This window comes from Haliaeetus albicilla, chromosome 2, assembly GCF_947461875.1.
Source record: "Haliaeetus albicilla chromosome 2, bHalAlb1.1, whole genome shotgun sequence".
NCBI classification, from domain to species: Eukaryota; Metazoa; Chordata; class Aves; order Accipitriformes; family Accipitridae; genus Haliaeetus; species Haliaeetus albicilla.
In genome coordinates this window covers 41,298,010-41,323,349 of record NC_091484.1, presented here as the reverse complement: position 1 = coordinate 41,323,349, position 25,340 = coordinate 41,298,010, and the positions used below count along the sequence as shown (strand labels likewise).

At 38.0% G+C, this 25,340-nt stretch overlaps 1 protein-coding gene across 2 annotated transcripts in view; it reads right to left on the bottom strand.

Moving 5' to 3' along the window:
• RFTN1 (raftlin, lipid raft linker 1) overlaps positions 1-25,340 on the bottom strand; it is a 96,050-nt gene that overhangs the window by 21,533 nt on the left and 49,177 nt on the right. For both annotated transcript variants that reach the window (XM_069772238.1, XM_069772245.1), the window contains exons 4-6: positions 23,411-23,519; positions 10,102-10,513; positions 5,848-6,051 (exon numbers count right to left, since the gene is read on the bottom strand). In XM_069772238.1, coding sequence (XP_069628339.1) covers positions 5,848-6,051; positions 10,102-10,513; positions 23,411-23,519 — 725 coding nt within the window. The remainder of the gene's footprint in view (positions 1-5,847; positions 6,052-10,101; positions 10,514-23,410; positions 23,520-25,340) is intronic.

Sequence of the window (25,340 nt, the reverse complement as noted above, 5' to 3'; positions counted from 1 at the left end):
TAGCACACAGATGCTCTAGCTCTAAGAGCAACTTAATTCTCCAGTCACATGTTCTACAGCTGGCCCACTAGGTGAGATTCACATAATCTAACATTAGATATTTATGATATAGAGGTCTACAGCTGAGTTAGTCATCCAAGGCTCTTTTTACAATTGATGGAGAGAAATAACCATTATTTCATTCAGGACCTAGTTTCATAGAATCATAGAATAATTCAGGTGGATGGGGACCTGAGGAGGTCTCCAGTCCAATCTCCTGCTCAAAGCAGGTTCAATACAAGTGCAGACAAGATTGCTCAGGGCTTTATCTAGTTGCATCTTGAAAATCTCCAAGGATGGAGACTGCACAACTTCCTGGGCAGCCTCCTCCACAGCGTAACTGTTTTCATGATGAGAAAGTTTTTCTTTATATCCAGCCAGGACCTCTCTTGTTTTAGTTTATGTACATTTTTTCTCATCCTCCTACCATACACCTCAGTCAAAAGCCTGGATCCATCTTCTTGATAGTCTCCTCCTAGGCATTGCCAGGCACTGTTAGGTCCCCCAAAGCTGTCCCTTCTCCAGGCTGAACCAACCTAGCTCCTTCAGCCTTTCCTCACAGGGTAAGTGCTCCAGCCACTAACTCTCTTGTTGGCCCTCTGCTAAACTAGCTGCAGTTTGTCAACATCTTCCTTGCCCCCTTTGGGGGAGGGCCCAAAACTGGACACAGTATGTGGTCTAGATGCAATCTAATGAGCACCAGTTAGAGGAAGATAATCACTGTCTTTCATCTACTGGCTATATTCTTGTCATTACAACCTGGTATGCTGTTGCCTTCTCTACTGCCAGGGCATACTGCTGGTTTATCTTCAGCTTGCTACCTACTAATATCTCCCAGGACCTTTTCAACAGAGCTGCTACCCAGCCAGGCAGTCCTCTGCCTGGATTAGTGAAAAGGCCTCTCCATTCCCAGAGGCGGGGGATTTGTCCTCATGGAATTTCAAAAAGCTCCTGCTGGTATGTTCTTCCAGCCTGCCCAGGTCCCTCTGGACAGCAGCCCAGTTCTGAAGCCCATCAGCTGCACCCCTGAGTATGGTATCAACTGCAAATTTGACAAAACCAAGCCCTCTTGCCTCCTCTGCATCATTGATAAAGTTGTTAAACACAACAGGTCCCAGGATAGATCTCTGTGGTACTCCACTTGTTACTCCAGGTAAAGTGTGACCTATTAACCATGACCCTCTGAGCCTAGCCATGCAACCAGTTTTTTACCTGTCTAGTTGTCATCCAATCTATCCATCTAACTTGGATACAAAAATATTGTGGGAGCCACTGTCAAACTTCCTTGATGAATTCACCTAAAATGACATCTACTGCTTTCTCTTTATCCACAGTCATTTCATCACAGAAGACAATCAGTTTTGTGAAGTATGATTTACTCTTGTTAAATCCATGCTGACTGTTCCCAATCACTTTCTTCTCCTTCATGCGTCCAGAAATGTGTTCCAAGAAGACTAACTCAAGGATTTACCTGGGAATGAAGTGATGCTGGCCACCCTGTATGTCCCTGGATTGTCCTTTTGGCCTTTTTTTAAAGATGAGTGCAACCTTTGCCTTTCTCATGTGTTGGAAACCTCCCCTGACCTTTCAAAGATGACTAAGAGTGGCTTTGTTATGACATTAACCAGCTCTCTCAGCACCCTTAGATGTATACCATTTGGTCTCAGGAACTGAAGCAATCCCTGTCTTGATCTTCACCCACTGCTGCTAGTCCTGCAACTCATTGAACCTTGCCTCTAAGCTCAGAGGCCTGGAAGACTGTGTCAGTGAAGACTAAGGCAAAGGAGGCACTGAGTATCTCAGTCTTACCTAGTTCTGCTGTCACTAAATCACCCACGCCAGTCTATCTGAATCTTTTACATATCTGATGTAGGATGAGGTGGATCACAACACAAATCCTACTGACCATATTGGTCTGGGCCTAGATCTCCATTGATCATAATGGCACTTTTGAGTGACAACTCATATGCAGATACCTGCAGGGCAGATGCCTACATTTATTCAGCTGAATCTTACCTAACTTGTCTACAAAGATCAGCCATCTAAAGCTTTAGATGGTGAGTTGTTCTTTCCAGTTTCCACTGTTTCTTATGCAAGTTATTTCCTGATTCTGATGCAGTTGTATTCTCTTTTGGTAATCTCTTGTTTAATAAGATTTAGCTCCTGGAACTTAGCCTACATTAAAAAGGACTTTAATAATTCCAAATGTTAGTTCATTTGCAATAGGGCAGTAAGGAATGCCAATAAAACAAACCATTTTGACTTTGCTGTTTGTGGTATCATTTCCCAATCTCTACTCTTGAACTGACATAACTTCGCTCTTTCTTAAAGAAAAGGCTCTGAGCATAAAGGTTACAATCACTATCCTTTCTCTGAAAATGTTCCATTACCAGCGCATTTTTTATTAAGGTATCCTACTGTGCACAAAAAGCTATTTTCACAGGGTTGTATAAATATTTGATGTAGCTCAGTTGACAAAAAGCTATTTTGATGTTCTTGCTTCTGATTTACAAGAAGTATATCGGAAAAGATTTCTTACTTTACCATGACAGCTTTCCTAGTGGGCAACAATCTTCCCCTCATTGTCTTTGAACTACAAATGCCCCTTATCTAGGAAACTAACCTTTAGGCTGCTGTTGCTCTCAATGAGGAAAACTAGCCATCTGTGGCTTTATGTGGCATGTGACTTGAATTTTGGCCTTTGCTTCATATTTATATTCCTCCCTCCTCCTGACTCTTTTCACCTTCAGTACACACAGAGAAAATAATTCCATATGGATGATAAAAATCCCAGCCAATGCAGTGGATAAGGTGACTGTAATTGGCCAAATCTGGTTCATCTTTGTTGGAGGCAGTGCGAATATAACACAGACAATCAATCTGACCCTCTAAAAACCTGCCTACTTTCCTCTTCCAAGCAACTCACATTTTGTTTCATTTGCCTTGTCTTTAAGTATTGCCAATGTTTTCTGGTTGGTTGGCTGGCTTTTTCTAAGTTTGAAAGGCAGGAAATCCACACACAGAATGGTGAAACAAATACAAGAATGCCAGGCATTTAAAGACCTGCAGTTCAAAACAGCTAAAGACAGCAGGCTTGTGATTACTCTGTTAAGGCATCAAAATATAATCTTAGCTTTGACTCTTCCTCCCTTGTCACTCTCACCTTCTCACACTGCTGATTGGAGACTTGCTGTTATAGGAAAGGAGGAGATCCCACCTGTTACAACCTTCCCATTTGCAATGGTATTAATATGTAGCTTGCTGCTACCGGCTCCACTTCTCACTAGAAGAGGGCAAGGGTGAAGTCCTATGATCACTTTAGATCACTAGGCAGGATCAGTTTACACCTGGGACTACAGGCACAATTAGCAATGACATGAGTTGGATGAAAAACACCAGCAAGTAACTGAACTCCAAATTCACATAACTGTTGTTTGTCAACATGAGAACATTTAAGGACCAAGCAAGCTGCTGTTTCTAACTTACTAGCAAAATCTGAATACATTTAATATATGGTGTAACGCTGCGTGGTGTACATATGGTAATTTGCAATTGTGTTATATTTCTGTTTATAATTATCTGGTACAAAAAAAAACAAAAAGAAACAATTGTTATCAGTGAACTCTAAAACTCTTTTAAAGACTAATTATTATACTGTTGGCAGAAGGAAGGAACAGATTTATGACTACTGACAATCTGGAAATCTTCACTTCGTTGGGCATTCCAAGGACAAGGGGGAAAAGAAGATGATAATGACCCTGCTTTTAAGTCTAATAAGCAAAATAATGAATTCGTACTTTAAGCAAAAGAGAAAAACAGCCCCCAGAACAAAGAAATGTGATATAACCAATTAAAGAAAGTATGCTAATATTACCTGAATTTGGAAGAGGATTAATCAGTGAATAAGGAGACCAGCTATGAAGAGCTGGACAGGCTGCCATAAAAGGCTAGAAAAAAGTAAAGAGCTGAGAAGCCCTCCGCCCCCTCTTTCCTCCCTCCTCCCTACCCTGAGTTGTTTCATACTGGCTGGCATATGAGTGAAAAAGCTGTTCCATTTCTCTGCAGCATAGGAAAATTTTAGGATCTAAATCATAAACACTTAACTGCAACTGATAGCAACTTACAGATGTTCTTAGCAAATGTTCTTCTAATAGCATGGGCATGTTCATAGTGTTTTAATGTAACTGTTCTAATTAATATACTTCTAGAAACCTTAACTCTGTGCTTTTGACTTCTAAACCTGTTCTTCCTGTAACTGTATAATGTTAATAAAAATGTTTATTAACTGTTCATCTTCAATCTCTAATCTAACGTAATCCTGAATCTGTCCACTTTTACATAATTTGTTGTCCTCTTTGCATTGAAACTTTAATGTCATCATTCAAACCTACTTTATCTATGTCTGCAGGCAGTTATCCAGTACTCCTCACTCTGGTATTCAAGTACATGAACTTCCCCCAGGCCTCTGTTATGTAAATGAACTTTGGAAGTTTAAATAACAGAAAAAATGCTGGGTTTAAAGCATTTTATAGTGCACTGATAAGCAGTTTTTATTAAAGAAAACACTGAGCCTGATAGAGCCAATTAGGTTTGCCTCTATGAATTCTAATTTATACACATAAAGTAAATGACCATTTGTTTTTAAGCAAGTTAACTAGCAATTACAAGGCTTCCAGGAAGTTGTGTGAAAGCATTCCATCAGCTGAACTTTAGACCTTCCTTTTTTGCTACTTTCTTGCAAAATGAAAAATTAGGATTGCCTGTTAATTTCCTGATTGACTTTTACCAGAACCAACTCATATTACTGTGTTTTATCATGGGTCCTGGAAATCTGAACAGCAGCAAAATGGGAAGAGGATGCTCTGGAAGCAGTTCCCCTATAATTTTGAGGCACAAACCCACTGATCTCAGTAGCAGTGCCCAATCTATGGGTTACCGCATTCCTTCTGAAGAATGCAAAACAAACCAAAATTAGGTGAAAGATTCAGCCATAAGCACTTTAACCATAAAGTATACTAGTCACATAATTTTCCAGTAAAATTCATCTGGCTGTAACTTCAACATTTTTATGTTCAAGTACTTCCCTTGGATTGTTCTCATAATCCCTTGGTTATGTCTCTCAGACCCCTACTATGCACCAAAGCCTTTATTTGTGCAGCAGGCTTGTCTTCAAAGCCATGGTGGTCACGGCTGGCTACAGTTATTTATCAGTGCCACATTTTCACAACGTGCAAAAATCTGTGTTTTATTCTTCTCAATTTAAGACCAACGTTTATCCAGCATTTGTATGAACACACTAGCTAGGATAGAACAAACATAGAAGACCATTTTGTACAACATTGTGCCATCAAGGTGGAAAGGGTCTCTGCAAGAACTGGGAGTAACTGACTACATGTTGGCCAGATGAAACTGGAGGGTCCTTACACTGACCTGCAATCAGACCCAGATGCGGTTTGTGTCCGGACAGCTAAGAAGAAAGCCACTGTTCCATTTATGTCATCTGCTTTACAATCTTAATAGTTTAATTCATTTTACTTGGTACTGTTTATTAACTCTGTATATTTCTGCAATTTCAGGATCATCTCTAGTATGTTTATAAAATACAATACATAATCTGTTTTCCTTATTCAAATGCCAAAATATTTCCTGTGCTTTCATTCCATTTCACTGAAATAGGCTGATCTAAACCAAATCTGCCCCAAGCATATATTAAAGCACCTCCCAAATGTCTTCTCTTCAAAGATAATGACCTCTATTAGAGGAGAAAGGAAAATAATCACAGCATAATGCTTTCTGTAATTTCCATACCATTTACCATTCCAAGGCCGAAGATGGCATTTACCAATGAGCCTCCTTTCCTGAAGTGATCTGTCATGTGCTCCAGCCAATTTGCTTCTAAGCTGCTGACAGTCTGCCCATTCCTGGAGATCCTCATAGGGATAGTCACTGTATAATACCGACTGCATCTTTGTGGGGTTTTTGGCTTGTTGAAGAGAGCGAAGATCTCTGCTTCTACCAAAAAGTAAAAAAATGGAGTAATGCAACAACCATTTCATGATATTTCAGCTAAAACAATGTATAAACCACTGTTTGCCCTTGCCTGATTTCATTGTGCAACTGCAAAATATACTTTGGGATGTAGTTATCTCTTTAATACATTTCTGCAGTGTCCAACGCAGTAGGGTCCCAAAACCCAATACGATATTTTGATTGCTGTTATGGTATTTGTTACTAATTGTGGATTCACTGTTAATAATAAAACATTTAAAGACAGTAATACCTGAGTACTAATGGACAACCCCCTTACTGGAGTTAACAGTGTAAACTACGATAGGAAAACATGCTCCACAAACTGCTTTAAGTACTGCAGCAGTCAAAAAATCACTAAAAATTAATGCACAGAGTACCTTTATTTTTCTACTGAATGAATTGTTAAAAGAACTGTGACACTGAGGACAGTGCAAATACAAAATCTGACTGCAAATTTAGGAGAAACTGCATTCCATAGATCATGGCCATTAAACTAAAGTATTAAATAACTTGGTTTTGATAATACAATGGCATAGAACCAGCCAAATAGTAGTCTCATCTGAAGAAAAAGCAATGAAGCATTACTGTAGAGACTATGCTAGCTGGTTAGTTGATTTACTCTGGGTCTGAGCCAAGGTGAGACATTAACACAACAGTACATGAATTTTAAAAGTGGAATTGTGAAGGGTCTTACAAATAAGAACATTTTCTAGACTCTGCTCCATATCTCCTCTACTATATCATAGGAGCAGTTAATGTAGGCTTACCATCACAAGAAAGTAATTGTTGACAGCAAAGCTGAGCTTTCACAGCCCTAAAATTGGAAGCAAGTTTAAGTGCAGATAGACCTTCCAAATTCTCAGAAGGGTACAACCATCAATAGAATTACCAATAAAAAATGTTTGGACATTAATACTTTACTTCTTAATGGACATGGAAATCAATGGTAAAATTTCTATTGACCTCCAAATGCCAAAAATTCTCCCCAAATAAATTAATATAAAAGGTAAAGACATTATATGAAATTCATTCATTCAGTAAGCTCCTCTTGATTCCAAGTTATTATATTCCAATCTCAAGTATTAAAGTAAAGAAGGAGATGTCACGAGAAATGTTAAGGTTGCTCTCTAACAAACGTCACTGAGCAAGAAGTAGTGTGTAAATTGAAAAAAATATTAGGAGGGAGATGCTCAGAGACAGGCTGGCAGCACTTGGAGAACAGGAAGCTCATGATACAACCAAACATGAAAAAGAGACCTAATGATCTCAAGACATGAACCATGATTCAAATAGAGTAGAAAGGAATAAACTGTTAACCTGAATCCTCTTGTTGTTTACCACTTGTTTAGAAAGAAGTATGATAATCTTAACTCAGAAGAGCATACACAGAAAACTTCTATGATCGTTTTGATTCTGACCCCCAAAATAGACTCATGTTGGAAACTGAGATCTTTTTGGTGTATATGATGACATTATATTAATTAACAATAGCAAATCATGGAACTGGAAAACCATAGGGAGATGATAATTTGGATTTGACACTGGTCTGTTGACAACATGCATTTAAAGTGTGTGGGAGTCTTTCAGTGGTTGACTTGGTTTGTCACCATTATTGAGTGTATAGTACACCATTCCTAACCACTGTTCAAGTCACTGTTGACAACAGTTTTCATGAGCAATCCTGACCGCTCAAAGCATGGACAAAAATACCTTCAGTTTGGTTCTAGGTAACACAGCACTTTTGGATGTACCATTGGAATACCTGTGCCTTGTTCACAGGCAAATAATTTTCAACACTGCTTTGAAGAGCCCTTTAATAAAAGGGAAGGGGAATGAGCACTACAAAATATTCAGAAAAAAAATGAAGAAGCATAAAAATAACACTTGAATAGTATAAAACCTAAAATAAAGAACAAAATTAAGATTCCACAAACAGTAAGAACATATTTTTTTCCTGAAGTTTTATATAAGTAAGAAGGAGTTCAAGAGTGGTACCTTCCTATGGAATAAGTAGGCTAACTGAAAAAAAAAACCCAACCACCTGATGCTTTCTGTCTTCATGTTCCAAGGAAGGATGGAGAACTGGTGCCAAAGACTGAAATACATTTTCCGTAGGAGGAAAAAGGAGTGCTATAATAACAAAAATTCATACAAGAGTAATAAAGAAATCAGCAATGTTGTACAGACAATAGATTTGGGAAAAATCCTACTATAGGTGAACTGTCACATAAAACTGCCTTCTCAGACCTTCAGTCTTGGAAAGTATTTGCATAACTCACCAATTAAAAAAAATTGTAAGAAATAAAAAAAGCCAAAAAGCATTCAGAGAACGAAAGATAAATAAGGAAACTAAAGGCTTTTTAAAAATAAAACCTCTTATCTGGCAAATCAGCAGCTGTAATAAAATCCTGGGGTGTTACAGATGGAAGTTGGGAAGATTGGAGGTGATCAGCTTCACATTACACAGAAATACCAAGAACATGGTTACTTGTAGCAAAAGATTTCCACTGTTCAGTATGGAGAAGAATAGCATGAAAAAGATGATAAAACTTGCTAGTTAACTCTCTTAAAGACAGTGTATATGAAAAGAGAAAGAACTGGTCTGATTAGACTTGGAGATAACTAATCTAGAACTGCAAAACTGAGAGGTTTTATAATGCGTAAGATTCTACTGTAAACCAGAACAAATTATTCAAATAATAGCTATGCTTTGACCAAATCTGGCTGCTTCTTTGCCCAACAAAAACTGAAGAAAGTATGGTGAAAGGTTGCTAGAGTGTGATCCAAATCTGATGGCAAAAAGCTAATTACACCAAAATGCAACGGAAACCAAGACAATAGTCCAAAGAGGGTACAATGCAAAGTCATTTTCAGTCCTACATACAAAATCCCCAAAGGGGTAGGATTGTTTGACTGAATCTATGTAAGACAAAGAATAAGGATAAATTAAAGTCAAGGACAGTACCAGGTGAAAGGAATGGAGATGGAATTTCCTTACATAGATTTGTAGCTTGTAAGGAAAGTAAGCAAAGTGGTAAGAAAAATGAGTGTAAACACTGTTTTCTAGGATTTAAGCAAATATAGGAAAGAAAAATATTTTGAGGTTTAAACTGGAAATGGGGCAAGAATATTTTTTTCTGACGATTTTTCCTTTTCTAAATTACTCTGGTCTACATCCTATTTTGAATTACAATTCCTACTACTGAAGTAACCTCTGAGCAACAAACACCTTAAGGAGGGTATTTTGAGACCTCATCTGAGACTTGTGTTTTATGATAGCATAAAACGACATTTAAAAGTGGAAAGCACACCTGAGGAGAAGTATGTCAAAGAAATGAAAGACAGAAAATTGGCATATGAAGAATAATCTTACAAAAATATGAGAATTGGAAGGCAAATTATTAGGAGCATCATTACCAAGAGGACCTGAGCCATTAACAAAATAACTGCTGCTTTCCAGTAATTACGATTCCGACTGTACCATTGACCCCAGCCTGACTATAGGATACTAGGAGACTTCAGAGTCCAGATCACATATATTCTTGCTGTTCCTGATGTGGTTTAATTTCAGCTATCTGTTCACCTGCTACAAAGGGGCTAACTGTGATAAGGCTTTGTGACTTATTCCTTCTATTGCTGCAAAACCTTGTCAGGCAGATTAGCAGGGCTTTTTATTCAAACGGACAAAATGGATACAAAGATCAAGAGCTCTCAGGGTATCACAACAAATACAGAAAAGAACCAATTCAGCTGAACTGACAAAAATAAGTCTTTACACTCAGGCATACAAATGGGCCATAATAAAATTGCACCCGCTTATATCACCTCTTCATTTGACATCTGACTTAGCTCAATCACTGTGAACTGTGTAACCATGTTGAAATCAGGTTAAGTGGCTCATTTGGTGCACCTTTTCTTCACTATTACAGTGGTAAGGTCCTCCCTGCATCCCCACCCCTCAAAGAAGCTGGGAACATAATTGAGGCAATTTTAACTTGGCTTTTATGTATGAAAGGTCACTACAATACTTACTGCCAGTAAGTGGTTTTAAGCATTGTGCTGGTGTTTCATTCTCTGCAAGTCCATTTGGTTTGTCTGCCGCTTCTCTTACACTTGGGTTCGCATGTTGAAACTGTTCTTCATTCCCCTTCGCAGACTTGAGGTTCAGCTCTTCAGTAGCCTGTCCTTCACCTCTCCAGCCCTCCCTGGATGTGGCACATTGGTCAGCACTTTCTTCACTCGGTGCTGGAGTATTACATCCATTAATTTCGCCATCCAGTGAAGCATGATCCTCAGGGTAATTTGAAACATTTTTATTATCTCTTGATTGCACAGAGTTGTTACTGGCGGGTGTCAGGGAGGCGTTGACAAGACAGTTCTTTTGGGAATGGTACTGAGGTATAATTCCAACAAATTTCAAGCCTTGACTTGCAGCATCTTGAATCTACAAGTCGAAGAAGATTAGATTTTTAACTGTCAAGCTGTCTTAGCTAAATAGAAATGCAGAAAATAACACCCTTCAAGGCAGCTAGCATGTCATTTTGCTACTTTTGTCCACTACCACGAGAAATTGTCATGTTACATTTACATAAAAAGTTACATTCTAGAGAAGCAGGATGGAAAGTTCCCTAAATTGTCTGAAATTATGTGGAAGTGCAGAAAAAAAAGAAAAAAGGGAAAAAAGAGAGAGAGAAAATGCTTACATATTTCTTCACAAGGGATAAAGTATCTGTTTGAAAAGTTCATTTATGCTAAATTACCAGAAGTGGTATTACTCACAAAAACTTATAGTATCAACCTTATGAATCCAGGGACTTAGTATTACATCTTCTGCTGTATTACATGTGTGATTATGATACTTATGCAAGGAAAAGGTTATTAATTCTCTGTTATATGCACCATTATAACAACAGTTGTTGTTTGTCTTATTTTGGATTGAGACACAAATGGCAAACTTTCACATAATAAAAAAGCTATTTTAATATATCACTTTTGGGAAGGTACAGAACTCGGAATAGAAGAAGGCATTGTGAGATGAGCTAAGAAGAAGAAAAATGGAAACTAAGGGGCACTATTATTAATCCTTTACACTTTAGGTAAAGGAGGAAAATGAAGGAATCAAATCACAAAAGATCATAAGAAAAAAGCATTGGGCTAGTATTAATGACAATTAGATAAAGCCAGAATTAACTAAGGAAGGTTTGAGGCGAATCAGAAAGAGAAATCTCTTTTAGGCAGACTCAGCACTACAGATGCACCATCCATTCGAGTCACCAGCCTCACACCCCTCAAAACCAGGAGAAGCTGCAGTGAGAGCCAGACTTCTATGAAAACATACGAGTGTCTGCTGATTCATTTATCAAAATCACCCACTGAAAGAATGTATACTCTTCATATAATATAAACTCTAAACACACATAAATATTTCAAAACGAAATTCCTTGAGAATGGAGAAATAATTTCACTTTCTCTGCATACCATGTAATTCCAGAGAGTTAAAGTGTCTTAATAATTCTCCGAGGCTCAATTTAGTATGAACTTACATGAAACAGTTCAGGCTTTTTTTTTTTTTTTTTCTCAATTTAAGAGGAAGCTCACTTCTGCATCTTTCCTACCCAGAACTTATTTTTCTTTAAATGAATCATCTACTTCCTGGTAACATGTTACTGTTCTGAACACACAAACCTACAGATGATACCTGATCAACAACAAGAACTTCCTCTTTCAAACCACTATTATATTTTCCATGTTAAATTAACTCTTGATTTTGTGATCACAGGAACTTAAACAGAGGTCTCCAGGAAACAAAGCAATGGTCTTCACAGGTGTTTAGCCTGGCAAACATGGGATGCTGACTTAACTAAAGATCATTGCTAAAGAGGACAACAACCTCCAAATAAAAATACTACTAGCAGTATCCTGATCAAATGAGTATCTCTCTACAAAGAAAGTTAGCATGTAATTAGCTTGCTCAGAAAGGTTTAAGCGAATGTCAATGATAGATGCATTCATAACATGCTTAATGGACCTGACCCCCTGTTTTAACTTTACAAATATTTTTTTATACAGTCAACGATAGAGTTACAAATTCAGTTCATCTCTTATCACTAATCTACAGACACACCACTATATTTGTTTAGTAGGTTGCAGGGCAGCTAATTATAGAAATTTAACTAGTATGCAACTGTTAAAGAGTTTGAGGATAGTACATACATGGTCCTGGTCACTAAAGACTGCTTGTCAATCTATACCAGACTCTCCCACACTGTGATTTGGATGAGGACAGCTTTCACAGCTAATGTAGCTATGTTTTACAGTCTTGGCTCACTCAGAAAAAATGTGTTTGTTCTAAGAAATACCTGATCCTGAGGTTTTTGTTCTGAGGCTCTTGTTCTCAGAATGGAAAGAGGAGGAACTAAGGACTGAATGATAGTCTAAGCCATGTTAGCCTAACAGTTTAGCAGAAAGACTGGAAAAAGAGACTGTATCTTCAAGGCCCTTTCCCAACAAGTTAATCGGTAGCATACAGCATAAAAAAATCTTATTTAAACCTGTATTTCAAATTTTCCCAATTACATAAAGGAGAACCAAGCATGTCATTATTTTCAATAAAGCCAATTTAGCAGGAAATGTTACATTAACAGTGCAATGTAAGCTGCAGAACAGCGAAGTGATATCAGCAGACACAAACAAGTCTTTCCTTCCAACTTTTCACAAAACCATGAAGGGGCTAGCTCTCATCATAAATAAAGTATGAACATCTTCAAACTACAAAACAAAGGCAATTTGATTTTTCAGCATCCTGTTGAGAGCTTAAATAGTAGAAAATTTTAGTTGCCTTCACATCCAGAATGAATTATGCCACCCAATATACATTCACATTTCCTGTTTGCTGTATTTGAAATATTGAATATTTGAATTATAATAAGAAAAACCCAGACTTAAACAAGCCCAAACCTTGGTACCTGGACAGGTTGTGCCCAGGAGCTACACAGGACAGAAGGGCTGTTTCTACCAGCCACCTGTGGTTTTTGGACCCTTCAAGGCATCCTGCGCTGGTACACACAGACGGATGTGTCTGTTCCAGCCTTTTGGGAAAATATCTTAGCAGATCCGGTATTGGGAATCAGTAAGAGGGCAACGCCTGGGAGAAAGCAGGGGTAAAGCTGAACTGAATTGGAAGAACATGATGCTACTCTGACAGGGTCACCCAGAACATATTCCAGATCAGATAAATACTACAATTACTTGTCTTTATGTGTCAGTTTAGAGTACTAATAAAGAGTACTAACAAAGGTCCTTGTCATACTACGTTGTATGACTAAATGAGAGGAAAAAGCATAAAAAGCAGAACAACTGTATCTCCACCACTTACCACATCAGAAAAAAAGCTAGATTAAAAATGCCCTTACATTAGGTGATCCATAATAATTTCAGTTGTTTTACTGACCTTTTCTGTATTTTAAATATGCTACACACTTCCTCTTTACATCTTAGGGAATTTTTAAAAGGGAAATTCCAACAAAATTTAAAATAAAAAAAAAATTCTTTGGTTCTTTTCCCAGCTAGGAACAGAAACATTTTTATTGCCTCATAAAGTGCTGCTTGGATGATATTAACCACAAATACAAGAACAGGTCTCCATCACAGAAGACGTTATTGTTCAACAACAGAAGCAGAACTTAACTCATTTCTTTCAATCTGGATAACCCCCCAAATGGGTACATCGAAGTGCATTTATAACTGGCTTGCAACAAATTGGATTTACACCAGTTTAAAAACAGAACCTGCTTAAAGAAGGGCTGAAATTTCATGTGTACAGAGGGCCAAGGCAGTTAAAGAATTTAATGTCATTCCTATAATTTCCCTGATTAGAAACCTGGCATTTTCCCTTAGGGGAAAAAATGACAGATTTAGCCTTTGCTATCTGTGAAATAAATATCAAGTCTCCCACTAACTCTAGCAGAAATAGGAACAAGCACCATGTCCAGCCCCAATGTCACTACCTTAATTGAATTTTAGCCAGGGCACTTAATATTCTTATCATTTGTGAAGTGTTATTGTTTATTTCAGAACCAACCAACCGCTATTTTTATACTGCATTTGGAAAAAAGGAATCAGCAGCAGCACAAAGCAGTGTCACTAAACATTATGTTGATGTAGCAAATTTATGTCCCATCTTTTTAAATACTTCTGGTTCTCTTGAAGGCTAATTAGGAAATGGCTGACAGTCTAATTTAAAGATCTGTAAAACCACACCTGGCAACAGTATGGCTCAACGATGAAATCCCCTTTTCTGGAAACTCCTTGTTTTTAAACTATAGGCCCCACAGCCATGAAAGAAGTGCAGAGATTCTAGGTTGAAAGCTCATTTTGAACAGCCACATACAGGTTTTCTTTTCAAATCTATTTAGAATAAAGACACTTGGCAAGTTCATTGTACAGTCCACATATTGTTTGTGATTCTGCACTTCTTGTTGCATTATCAGCTCTGTAATAATCTCCTATTCATAGCGAGCATGATGGTACTACTTATAAATACAGAAGCTCAGGGATATAGATCCCATGCTGAACAGAATCATACATTTTTGTCAGCTTCGGTAATTGCTTACAGGGAGATTCTGTACATTTCTCCCATGGGATGGCACACAGCAAATCAAACACTTCCCACAAGCTGAGGACAGTATTCCACCCACATCAATAAACATGGGAAATAATGCACAGCAATTTAATAAAGAGGATCTCTCTCTTGGATAAGGATTTTCAAAGAAATTATTTAATAAGACAAGTGTTAGTAATTTGTCTTAACTCTTATAGACCAGGAGCTGGACATTTTTGGGATGCATCCAGAGGAAAAGCAGTTTTACTAATGTCATCAGGGCACTCCAGTTTATAGCAGTCCTAAATGGTCTCAAGGCTTACACTTCCTGAAGATCTAGAAAAAAACACCTTCAAAACCTAGGCATTAGGACTGAACATTTCATTAACAGGTTTGCTATATGGCTCATGATATAACAATGTACTGAAAGAATGTCATAGCAACACAGTAAAGGGGACTGCTGCTAATATAAAAACAGACAACAGAAACAATTTACGAAGAGCACACATAGCAAAAATGTGCTTGGAGAAAGGACAACATTCTCTAGGAGCAATGAACTGATTTTCCAATGGTCAGATGCATTTAGTTAGCTCTGCAGTGAACTAAGGGAAAGACTGCTACTTAATCCTACTGATGGCCAAACAGATGGCCTTTGAAACAATAGCTGGTTAATTTTGCTCAGAGCTATCTATTTAAACCAAGCATAAACTGTCTTAGCCAATAAAAGAAATGCTTGTCTGTCTGTCTATTTGGTTGTTTTTAAAAAAACAATGTTAGAGGCATTAGATCTCATGATGTGCACCAGAAACAAGATCACTGTATTCTTCTACCTTCTTTTTAGGATTCAAGCAAATCTCCTTGGACAACAGACATAGCACCAGGGATCTTCATGCAAAGAACATGATCTTGTGGTTTGAGGAGAACGCTATGTACTGCATGCCACGAGTTGGAACTGGAAAAGGATGTTCAAGACTACATTCTTCCAACTATGTCCTCCTTCATTAATATTTAGTAGCACATGTTTCATCACAAATACTGCACATCCCCCTTCTAATTTGTTCATTTCTGAAAACAGATGTTTAAAATTAAGACAGGCTTTTAATTTTCCTCTGATACTTTCTGTAGGTCTCACATGCTCCTTCCTGAGAAGACAGCAACAGTCATCCAGAGTTTACTGCTTATTTTAAAACCAACTAAGGTTAGCTACTGTTCTGAAGGAGGGGTTTAGTTCTTTCTAAGCAACTCAAAACTTTTGTGACTTTGGCATTTTTGCCTCTCTAATACTACGTTACAGAAAAAGATAATTCTACTAATCCAACAGCAAAGCAGCAACTGCTAATCATTTCTCCATCCTGTCACTCTGAAACTCTGTTTCATTACTTGCAGATTTCCAAACCACGCACCCTTTCTGACTAGGATGCTCTGTCAATTAAGCTTGTGCTTCCCATGCATTTTTAACCTTTTCCAGTTTACACTCACCAGTTCTGAATCTGAGATAGATAGTTCATGTTCATATAAACACAAGTAAACATAAACATAGCTTTTAGAAAGTCAAATCCCAGTCTGCATTCAGGCTTTCAAATTACCAAGTATTTTCATTGTCAGTTACATCAAAATAGGTCATCAGGGATAAAACACTGGAGGGATGCCTTGAAAAATGTTACCATAATCCCAAACCAAAGACTCATCCTTTAAACAGTGCTTTTGACAGTGTTTATATTGATACTTCCAATGAAAACCTCGACCAGAATTTTACCATTCGGGAACTTTAGATAAGACTATTAGAACAAAGTTGACAGATCCAAGAGGAGATAATAGAGTCCAAAAACCAACCTAAAAGCTAAAAACTAACCAGTTTCTTGAAGAAATAAGATGTATGCTGCCTTTCCAACTTTGCAGTTAACAGCCCATTCAACAGAACCATTAACTTGACACTTTAAGCTCTCATTGCATTTGTGGTAGAGCATAACAAGGTACTGAACAGGGAAAAGAAAGCAAGCCTTGCAGTTTTACAACACGCTGATTGGTAGTAGCCTCTGCCAAAGGGAACTGAAAGCTACAAACAGAACAAGGAGAAATGTAGTGAAGCAAGTAGCTACTGCAACTTAAGTGCTATGCTGAATAAAACAGAAGATAGGCTCTTAAGACAGTGCTGCCAACAGATACTAAGTTACAGCAAGATGTATGTCTCCTGCTACTGGAGCCAAGACAGGGATGAGAGTAACAACTTGAAATTCCTCTTCAGCTTGTGTTAGCTGTACATTCATTCCTAAGAACAATATAACCATACTAAACATTTGCTCCTTTCAGCATATCTCACTAGATGACGGTTCTTGAAACCACACTGTCTCATCCTCTGTGGTCTTGAGTGCTATGATTCTGCTCAAATTATTATTTTAGCATCTGTTCCTTCACAGAGCTGGTAAAGGGTGAACATCGTTGGACGTAGGCCACGCTGGTCCAGTGACTGCGGTACCTGCTCAAAAGCCATGTAATGTAACTGCATCCTCCCATCCTTGCCCTAAATTCTGAAAAGAAATCCTGAATTTAACCACATCATTTTATTCCCTAAAAATTGTTTTAGACCTGCTACGGAGCAGCCCATTATGCTCACTCAACCCAAATACTTGATATACACTGTCAAAAAAAGGCTGTAGAAACTCTGTCCCAAGTGCTTGCTCTAGAGAAGAGGCAATTTTCAAAATGCAGACCATGTCTTGTGCATGAATCTTTTGAGAGAAACTCCTACACTAATGGGTGAACATAAGCAAGGGGAAAATAAAGATTTATAGAGATGGATGGTTGAGTGTTGTATCTAACAACCATTTTAGCTGGATCAACACAATTCAGTGTTCTTTGCAGAACATCAGAAAACAGTCACTTTTTTGTGATCAACTAGCACTAACGTGATTCAAAACTGGGACACTGGATTAATCCATCTCTGTCCTAAGCAGTGAAAACAAAAACCCAAAAGGTTCAGGGCAACAGGAATATTTTAATAATTAAGAATTCAGTCTCAAACTTACAGACTTTACATTTAATTTGCAGGGAACACTTTCTTTTATCTTTATAAAAACCAAAGAGTGTTTCTTTAAAATCACATTGTTTCATCAAGCCATCTGTTACTTGTAGCCAAAATTACAATTTGAACAATTTGCCCATATTTTATTTTAGCACAGTATAAAAAATTATCGTATTTATTGTTATTAAAAAAAAGTTTTTTTTCCCACCAGACAGAATTGGGATCATTTAAAACATCAACTACGTACTTTATAACATCTATTTTTATCTTGGTCAAGAGGATGACTCTGAAAGCTGCTGGGGGCAAAGGATTATAAAAGCACAACCAGGCTCCTGGGAGAGTCCTGAAAATAGTTTTGCAATGTTCATGGAAGATATATATCAACACCACTCTTACAGGGCTTAGTCAAAAGAACACAAGTTGAAAGAAGCTTAACCAGGAACAGATGTTTCCCTTCACACCAGGCTGTTTAAAACATAGCATACGCTCTTTTTACCATCTCTTGTTATATATACACTTACAAAATGTTAACAAAATGCACTTTAATAAATATTATCACAGCAGATCACAAACAGCTGAACCATTGATGTTGAGTTTCAATTTCTGCTTCACAACTGTATCTACTTTTAAGATCCAAATACTTAAAAATAAAATAGGGGCTCTGTTTGCACTGAAAACATGCAGAAAACAAAGCAGTCAGCTAAGTGCCCAGCAACGGTTTTCATTACAATGTGCTAAAGAAATAAATGTTGTATTGTTCTTTTGTAAATACCCTGGAGGGTGAAGGTTTTGGGGTGGGATTTTGGGGGTTTGTTTTAAGGATGGAAATGGTTTTAGAAGAGGTTGAGATCACATCTACATAAGTAATCCTAGGTAATAAACAGTACTCTAGAGGGGTCATTTTCTAGCCACAGAAGTAAATTTGAACTGCTTAGTCATTTGAAGAATGATCCTCTGAGCAATATTAAAGACTCAATTTTTCCCCTCTTCTATCCTTTACTGCTACCTGCTCTGACTGTATACCCTGCAGGAAATTTCTGAGCAGGCCAGCTACAACATATCTAAAGTAAAGAGTAATGCTTAGGATTACAATAACCATCTAAGGAACCCTGGCACCAACAGAGCAATCAAGAGACTTCACAGAAGAGATCCTTGTAAGACTGCAGCAACAGAGTCAAGAAATCCACCGTGGGCATGCAGCAGTTCCTTACCCAACCACTCAGCCAGTCTCCTGCCTGCCACTCCCTCCAAAGGAGCTAGGGCAGATAACAGGCAGGAGGACTGAACCCCTCCAGGACATGTCTTGCCTTTCAGGAATACACTAAGTTCAACTACAGTTTAAACTAGTTGGTAGTAATGTGTATTACCTTCCAGTGCATAAACTAACACTTGAAACATACTAATTCCTCATGCCAGTTCTATTCCTGATAACATTTTCTTTTTTAAAAGACATTTAGAAAAATTCCAGTAAATAACAGTTGATACCATATATTCCATAAAACTGGCAAAAGGGCTCAAATATGGCAGATCCTTTCAGCAATGTAGGATGCGAGTTCTTCATGCAAGTGTTAGTATTGTATGGCCTTTCTTTCAAAATAGTCCAATTCCCTACACAACTTGCTTCTGTACCAGTGAGAACTGGTGGTCACTGTTTCACATGCCAACTCTAGAATAAGTACATGGGTGGCAGTGTCTTTGCAATGTGTTTTGTTGGCGTATTGCTCCCTGGGGTCCCACTCACTTAAGTCTGGGAGGTACCATCATTTCCTTGGCCCAGCAATGCTATTACTAGAAAATAAATATCACCAAAGTTACGGGCAAAGTCACTATACATCTGCAGGAGTCAAGATTATTTCTAGGGTACTTTGGACTACCAAAGTTGTTCAGAGGACCACTTAAGGCAGTGACATGTTACTGGCAGCTTTTGAGCTAGTGCTCGCAATGGCATTTGTATGCTTACTGAACTTCACCAAGACTACGAACAGAGGGAATGAGCAGACTTGACAAACATTGTCTCATACATCAGATTTCATCGCAAGATAAGCATTACATAGGTGTTTCAAGATGGCAGTCGTGTTCCAAGCTGACTGGTCCACTTCTGAAAATGCAAACCCAATTATTCATCTGTATGGCCTTAGGTATGTTGGAAGAAATCAGACTCATTTCTGAGTCAAGTAAGGACAGACCAGCAGGGAGGGGTCCTTGTCTAGTCAAAAACACAAAAGGAAGACGCCTGCATTTGGATTTCAGTTAAGCCGCAGCATTTTTAAACCACACTTTTCCATGCTTATTATACTTCCCCAGGGAAGGATAATCAGTCCGCAGGGACAAGAAATATGAAACTTGCAATAGGGTCAAACTGAAAAAAACTTAGCGTGCAAGAATTTCCTTCTGACAGGGCATGATTAAGCAGGCAACCAAGGATACAAAGATGTGCTTCCTAAATTTTAAAAAGTCAGAACTGGGAAGAAATGGTACAGAAATATCCTCCATTTCCTGATCTTTTACCAGCACTGCAAAGATGTGAACATAGGAGTAAAACCTTCTGCCTGTTACAGTTCTTCTAGAGCATGTAACTCTGATGTGGAAAACAAAGGTCATGAGAAACATATTTGGCATTCATATATGACTGCGTATCCAAAATAACTCTTTTCTTGGGAAGTCAGCCTAGCTTCTCCTTCCCTTACTTGTCTCAGCAGATTCAGGAGAACACTCTCAGATGAAAAAAACGGTAACAGGATACACAGAAATAACGAGCAAGTAAGGAAGTAATTAAAGGCTACCCTATTTTACATGAGACACAAGTCAAAGTGTTACAAAACACAGTATCTTAGAAGTAACATCTCTTGACTTGCAACAACTTCAGAATGATCTGAGCCACAGTGATCAGAAGTTCAGAAGTTAGCTTTGCTCATTAAAAAGCAGGTGAGCAAATCTTTAATCTCTGTTTTGCCTGAGAGTTAAAGACAGGAGTGCTAATACCAATACAGCAGTAAAGTACATACACAACAGTTAAGCTACTTCTTTCATTGCCCAGGAATTACATGACAAAGACACCATGGGACTCTTTGAGCTCTTTAGGACAGGCTGAGCCACACTAGATCCACAAACAGAACTTGGTGATTTTAAGGTACGGGAAGAGTGTATCCTATGCAATATCATGTCCCCAATACTTAAGTGTCTCCTGTCTTCCATGGGTCTTACTGTGGTCAGAAATCGCAGTAGTGGCAAAAACATACAGAAGAGAGGAGAGAATTGGGACAGAGTCCTGAAGTGCAGAAGGATCTCAGCAACAGAACACAGGTTTGACCAGAGAGTCTTTGGCATTTCTTAAATGTTTTATAGTCAACATTGTACTGAGGCACTTTGTTTCAGCGAGCCAGAAGCATTCTCCAGGTGAAATAACATCCTTGTTTCTACTTCATTACTCTTAAACATTTATATGGCGTTATAGAAGAAGAAAAAAGATATTATCTATGCTGTATGCCATTGCAAAATTGTTTTCTGTTTGCCAGGAGCAAGCAGTTAATATTCAATATTGCATTGAAATGTATGCCACAAGAAGTCAATTGAGGAAAGAAGTTACTAAAATTGCATCCTTCTTCAAACTCCATGTAAACAATGCTCACTCAGCAGTGCATAATAAAATTAATAAAATTTTCTTAGGATAGAGGAATTTTTTCTAGTAAATTCAAAGTTGGATAAAATTTTGACTTGTTATTTTGTTTTGAAAGTATGTCTACTCTATTTGGTACCTTTTTTTTTAATATAGTAATTTGCAATGCAGTAAGATGGTAAACCTGTGCTACAAGCCTCTGCTATGAAAAACTCTGTGATCAAGGATTTGCCTGTTCAATTACAACACACTATTAACTTCAATTGTATTCCACAGTTTGAGAAGAATTATAGGGTTGGGTTTTTTTTGAAAGTAAGCAATTGCCGTCTGCAACGCTTTTTGTTACTACTTTCTTTGAAGAATGTCCTTTATTTTTCATTTATTTTGTCTGTAAACATCTGTTTTATATGCCCTTAAAAGCAATGGATATTTTTGTTGCTCAGACAAATTAGTTAATGTGACTATTAATTCCTACTCCCAAACAAGTCCTGTTTCCTGAGCTAGATTTACATAAAAGTGTTGAGACTTTCACAATGTGTTTAATCAGATATAGACAGTGACACAGCACACATTTGACAGCAACAGCTTCAAAGAACTTCAAATTCTTCTACATCAAATAACATCTGAGGACGAGCGACACACTCAGCCTACAGAGAAACAGTAAATATACATTTTAGCTATTAAAATTTAAATTATTATCTTTCAAAAGGCATCTTCATAACCCCATAATCAAATGGCTTCTACCAACAGAAACATTTCCATGTCTAGAAAAGCATTCTAAAGAGTCTCAGAATTGGATATTTATGGAAATAAGATGACTCCTGGATTGTCATTTTGTTTTCATGTTAGCCATACTCTTTCTGAAGTTACAAATGCAAAGATATTTTCTGTTGCAATGATGTAAAATTTTGCTACCAGTTGTGACAGATAAGCCTATATTTCTACTCTGACTCAAAGAACTGAAGAACAAAATCAAACATGTTGAAACTGATACACAATAACTACACCAGTTTTGCCTAAGTGCGAATATATTGAAATAATCCAAGATAGCATCAGAATAGTAGTACAATAGCACAATAAAATCTAAAGAAAAATTCGGACTCAAACTTTTGAATATTATTAAGCGCTCAGAAAACTTCAGTTTGTTCTGATATCAAAATCTATATATCTCTGAATATGATGACGATGATCAGATAGTCATAGCTGCATTATTTTTAATCCAGTTTTTACAATTCATAGCAAAAAGGAGATTGAATATGAGTGTAGCCTGTCAAGCTGAGTCCTGACCAAGCTCATACAGCCTGTGCTGAAATTTGTTCTACAAAATTTTCTTAACTATTACCACTGCAATATGGATTAAAGCTAGGGGAGTATGCCTACTCAAACTATTCTTACACCATGTGGCTAAGTAAATATAGTATTTAATGCTAGTTTTTACAACATGCAATAGGACATAACAGATGCTGCAAAATTTGAAACATGTACAATAAATCTGTCTTCACTAAAATGGACATAACCTCGTAATTTCCAGTCTGGCGGAATATTGTAGAATCAAAATAATTTTAAAAAGAAGTCAACAAATAAAGAATTGCAGGGGTCTCTTCAAATTCCCCAGTACATACAAAAGTTTACTGAAAGCAACACTATTCCGGATGACAAAGGGATTTAGGTTACCAGTACCTTCTCTAACTGCTAACATCATGTGATACTGAAACAAAACTTAAATAATCTGGGGGATTCCAGCCTTTTAGCTACAGTACTATCCAACGGGGTATTTTGACCAAAAAATGGAAATTACATGTATTGTTTCAACTTAAAACATTTACACCATTATATGACCATCTTCTACAGTGGTAACTTAGTTGGTATCATCTGTGAGAGGGCACATTTTTCATAATAATATGATGAAACTTGTTTCTCTCAATAAGTATAATTGCCCTTCAGATACTTAAAATTACAAAACACCAAATTCTAGTGCAGGGTTTCAACAGCACAAAATGTACACATATTCCTATTGTCAGACTGACACAACTAGAAGCAGTAATTACTGTGCAAATAAAAGCATATTGTGTTTTGGTTTTTCCCCCCTTTTTTTTTTACTCACTTTCTTAATAAAATCAGGTATCTCCTTTTTGTCTGAAAGTTGGTTTACAGAGGAACAGCACTCTACCTCCAAGACATATCCTTCACTGTGGACGTCACCTTTTGGAGACCTAAAGAGGCAGACAGAAAAAAAGCATCAGTTTCTGTTGTTAACATTGGATATCCAGACATCCTCTTTATGAATATTTCCCATGCAGAGCTAACCTTCAGACAAAACTTCGGTTCCAATACACTCACTCCATTGAGCGCGACACAGTTCCAATACATTCATTCCATTGCGCTTGACAACAGTTCTGACAAGCGGCAGCTACCATCTCACCTACTTGCTATGGAAGGAAATCACACCAATGACTGTGGATGGTGGAATGCCTCAGGGACTTCCAAATTTCTTTATCTGTCCAAGAAACACTTTGTCAGCCTGGCATCTATGGCCAACACCACAGGTGATGTAACTCAGAATACGCAGAAAGCAGGTGCCAGTGCAATGGGCCGACAGATGCTCTGGGCCCCACAGGGCAGCCTGATGTAGGGTGTGTTTCATGAACAGTAGTTAAAGGAATCCCTTCTCTTATCTACCACCATTCTAAGTCAACATTTAAAAATCAGGGGCTAATCAAAGTAGTCTATCCTTCAGTCTTACCTTATGCATTGCTGTTGAGAAACGTAAAGGTATGTGGGAAATCCCTGCTTGTTCAGAAGACACTAACTCCTGAAATAATTCAAAGCATATGGCATCTGCCATATACATTACTGAATAAATCAGTGCTGTGGAAACATGATATTGGTCAAAATATGCCAAGGGAAAGTTTGGAAGCTGTCCTGAATGATCTTGAGAAACAGCCTGTAGGCGTGCACTGCAAAGCAGTCATACTGAAGGCAGTTTTCATCTCCTCCAGACTCCCATGAAAGGAAACCAATATACCTGATCAACAGAGGGAATCTAGAGAATCATTTGTTTTATCAGTTCTTTAGGAGAACACATGGAGGAATGTACAAAAATAAAAGCTAGCCTATAATTCTTGGGATTAGTAACAAAGTAGTTAACAACCCATACGGTGAATCAAAAGATCTAGTTTGACGGAAAGAACTAACCCTGGCCAGCAGTCGCTTGACCTACAGGACAGGAAGAAAGGTGCAGAAGTTTGAACCGAGAGTGCTGAGGAAGCAGCGAAAAAACAAAACAAGGGCTTTGCAGGCTTGCCATGCTTGCCAAAGCAAGTCTGTGTAAAAGCCCTATTCTGGGGACTGAGATTGTGTGACACGTAAAACACGCTTCAGCTACAGATGGTCCCAGGGGCTTTCCTGAGACGCTAACTGTTGCTCAGAGCCATGAGATGCGTAGGCTGCTGACTGCAAACTGGCAGTGTGTTTCCTAGGCAATACTGCAGAGATTTTCTGAAGTATCACATGACATAATATTTTGTATTTGATCCCCCCACTTTCACACAGGCTATACTTTCATTTCATTTCTCTTATCTCACTTATACATGGGACAGGCAGTACCAGATTGTGAATTGTTTGGCAACACTGAAGTCCTTTCCCTTTTTGCTTTTCTCCTTCTTTCTAGGTTCTTCTCCTAACTTGTGGTCCCATTCTGTTCTGATTCTGGACAAAAATTTTAACATGGGTGTCCATGGCAACTGTCCAAACATCTTTAAAGGATTTACAGAAATCATTGGGGAACTAAAAATGTTCCACCACTACTCCTCTGAAACAGGCGTTACATGTCCCCTCATTTTTGGGGGACAACGCTAAGTCTCTACAAATGTGAGGAGCAAACGTCTCCACCAGTTCCCTCGCTGGGACAACCCACTGCACTCATCACAGCCCCCTTCCAGCCTGGCTGATGAAGCCATACTCCCAGCCCACAGACTTTGAAATAATACAGCTCAAGTTCAAAGTTAAGATATCAAATCCCAGAAATTAAGTAT